General features: G+C 35.4%; 1 protein-coding gene across 1 annotated transcript in view; it reads left to right on the plus strand.

Annotated features, from left to right (window-relative positions):
• Nucleotides 1-1,927, plus strand: part of LOC107568203 (probable tRNA pseudouridine synthase 2) — a 7,221-nt gene that overhangs the window by 2,253 nt on the left and 3,041 nt on the right. Inside the window, 1 exon segment of the mRNA XM_016254133.1 lies at nucleotides 405-457. Coding sequence (XP_016109619.1) covers nucleotides 427-457 — 31 coding nt within the window. The 5' untranslated portion in view covers nucleotides 405-426.

The following is a 1,927-nucleotide window of genomic DNA, read 5'->3' on the forward strand; positions in this document are numbered from 1 at the left end:
GGAAGTTGTGGGGGCTCTTATTTTGTAATTCCACATCAGACAGTCCTGAAACGACGCAGCTGACATCGTGGGAAGGTGTACTCTCAATCTGAGGTGGAACTGGTCTGTGCAATCCAGAGCTTTTATTTTTATAGCTTTTTGAATGTAGAGATGCAGCAAGCGTATATTCTTGCTCTTATTTTGTAATATGAGTATTGGAGGGCTTTTATTTTGGTATTCAACATCAGACAGTTACTGACTGTGTGTTGGGGGGGAATCGCGTTCGCTGGATGAGGAGCACTGCATTCAGATCAGTTCTCTGACGGTTTTACCGTAATAGGCAGTTTATACGCGACCCTCGAAATAACGTGGCGGCTAGATTGACCGTGCTTTTCGACTTGGCGGCTGGCTTGACCGCAGTAAAGATCTCGCATTATTATACCCACTATGGTCCCCACTCTGACAGACCATCCTCTAGGGTAGTGGGTAAACTTTAAAAAATATGTCCAGGTCCAGTGTTGCCAACTAATTTTCAGGGGAAGTTGCTAAAGGAAGGTCGATTTGTTGGTGAAAGTTTCTAAATTACGTTGTGACATTACGTAATCGTGATGCAAAATTTTGTCACTACATCAAATGTCAGCAAAAAAATATATTTTTATATGTTAATTTAGATATGTTCGTAAAATAATGTAATGTTAAAATAGAAATAACTTTTTATATACAACATTGAATTATTGAACACTTTTTTTGAACAATTTAACGACGAATACGTTTTTTTTTATTAGCTAGTAAACTAGTAAAACTACACATTCTGAACAATTATAGTTTTAAGCAGTGTATTTACCTGCATTTTAAATTGCACATTGTATTTTGTGTTTTTGGGTTATAGGGTTACAACGGATAACGGATAATGTCCTGGAAAATTACTAGTACCTTTTTTATTTTTCTAGATATTTTTCTTACAGAGTACTAACTAATCAACAATCACAGGTACAAGCTACTAACAAGGTGTATCATAAATGAACAATTATTATTATTATTATCAAATTGAACAATTGCAAGTAGCAATAACTTAATTCACGTGATGTGTGTACTGCTAGGCATCTTTGGTTTCCTCTTTGTGAAATTTAGATGGAAAATGTGTGCATTTTTATTGTTTGAGTCACTTATTAAAAGTTGGCAACACTGTCCAGGTCACATAAAAAAAAGCCTACTTTAGAACAATCAAGAATTAAAGAGTTTTTTCTTTTTCGTTTTGTTTGTTTGTTTTTTAATTGGCATACATTAAAGGCAGTGCAACAAATACTACCATAATGTATTTATAATGTTACTACATTATTTAAATTCAGTGCTGAGAATTGGGGGCACACATTTGTCATGAAAATGCAAATAATCTTAGTTATACTTGCATAACTACTATATATATATTATAATAATAATAATTTGTTGCATTTATATAGCGCTTTTCTGGACACTCAAAGCGCTTTACATTGTCAGGGGGTATCTCCTCATCCATATATACAGTATCTCACAGAAGTGAGTACACCCCTCACATTTTTGTAAATATTTTATTATATATTTTCATATGACAACACTGAAGAAAGGACACTTTTCTACAGTGTAAAGTAGTGAGTATACAGCTTGTATAACAGTGTAAATTTGCTGTCCCTTCAAAATAACTCAACGCACAGCCATTAATGTCTAAACCGCTGGCCACAAAAGTGAGTACACCCCTAAGTGAAAATGTCCAAATTGGGCCCAATTAGCCATTTTCTCTCCCCGGAATCATGTGACTCATTAGTGTTACAAGGTCTCAGGTGTGAATGGGGAGCAGGTGTGTTAAATTTGGTGTTATCGCTCTCACTCTCTCATACTGGTCACTGGAAGTTCAACATGGCACCTCATGGCAAAGAACTCTCTGAGGATCTGAAAAAAAGAATTGTTGCTC

The sequence above is a fragment of the Sinocyclocheilus grahami genome, unplaced genomic scaffold (genome assembly GCF_001515645.1).
Source record: "Sinocyclocheilus grahami isolate Dianchi unplaced genomic scaffold, SAMN03320097.WGS_v1.1 scaffold1224.1, whole genome shotgun sequence".
Taxonomy (NCBI): domain Eukaryota; kingdom Metazoa; phylum Chordata; class Actinopteri; order Cypriniformes; family Cyprinidae; genus Sinocyclocheilus; species Sinocyclocheilus grahami.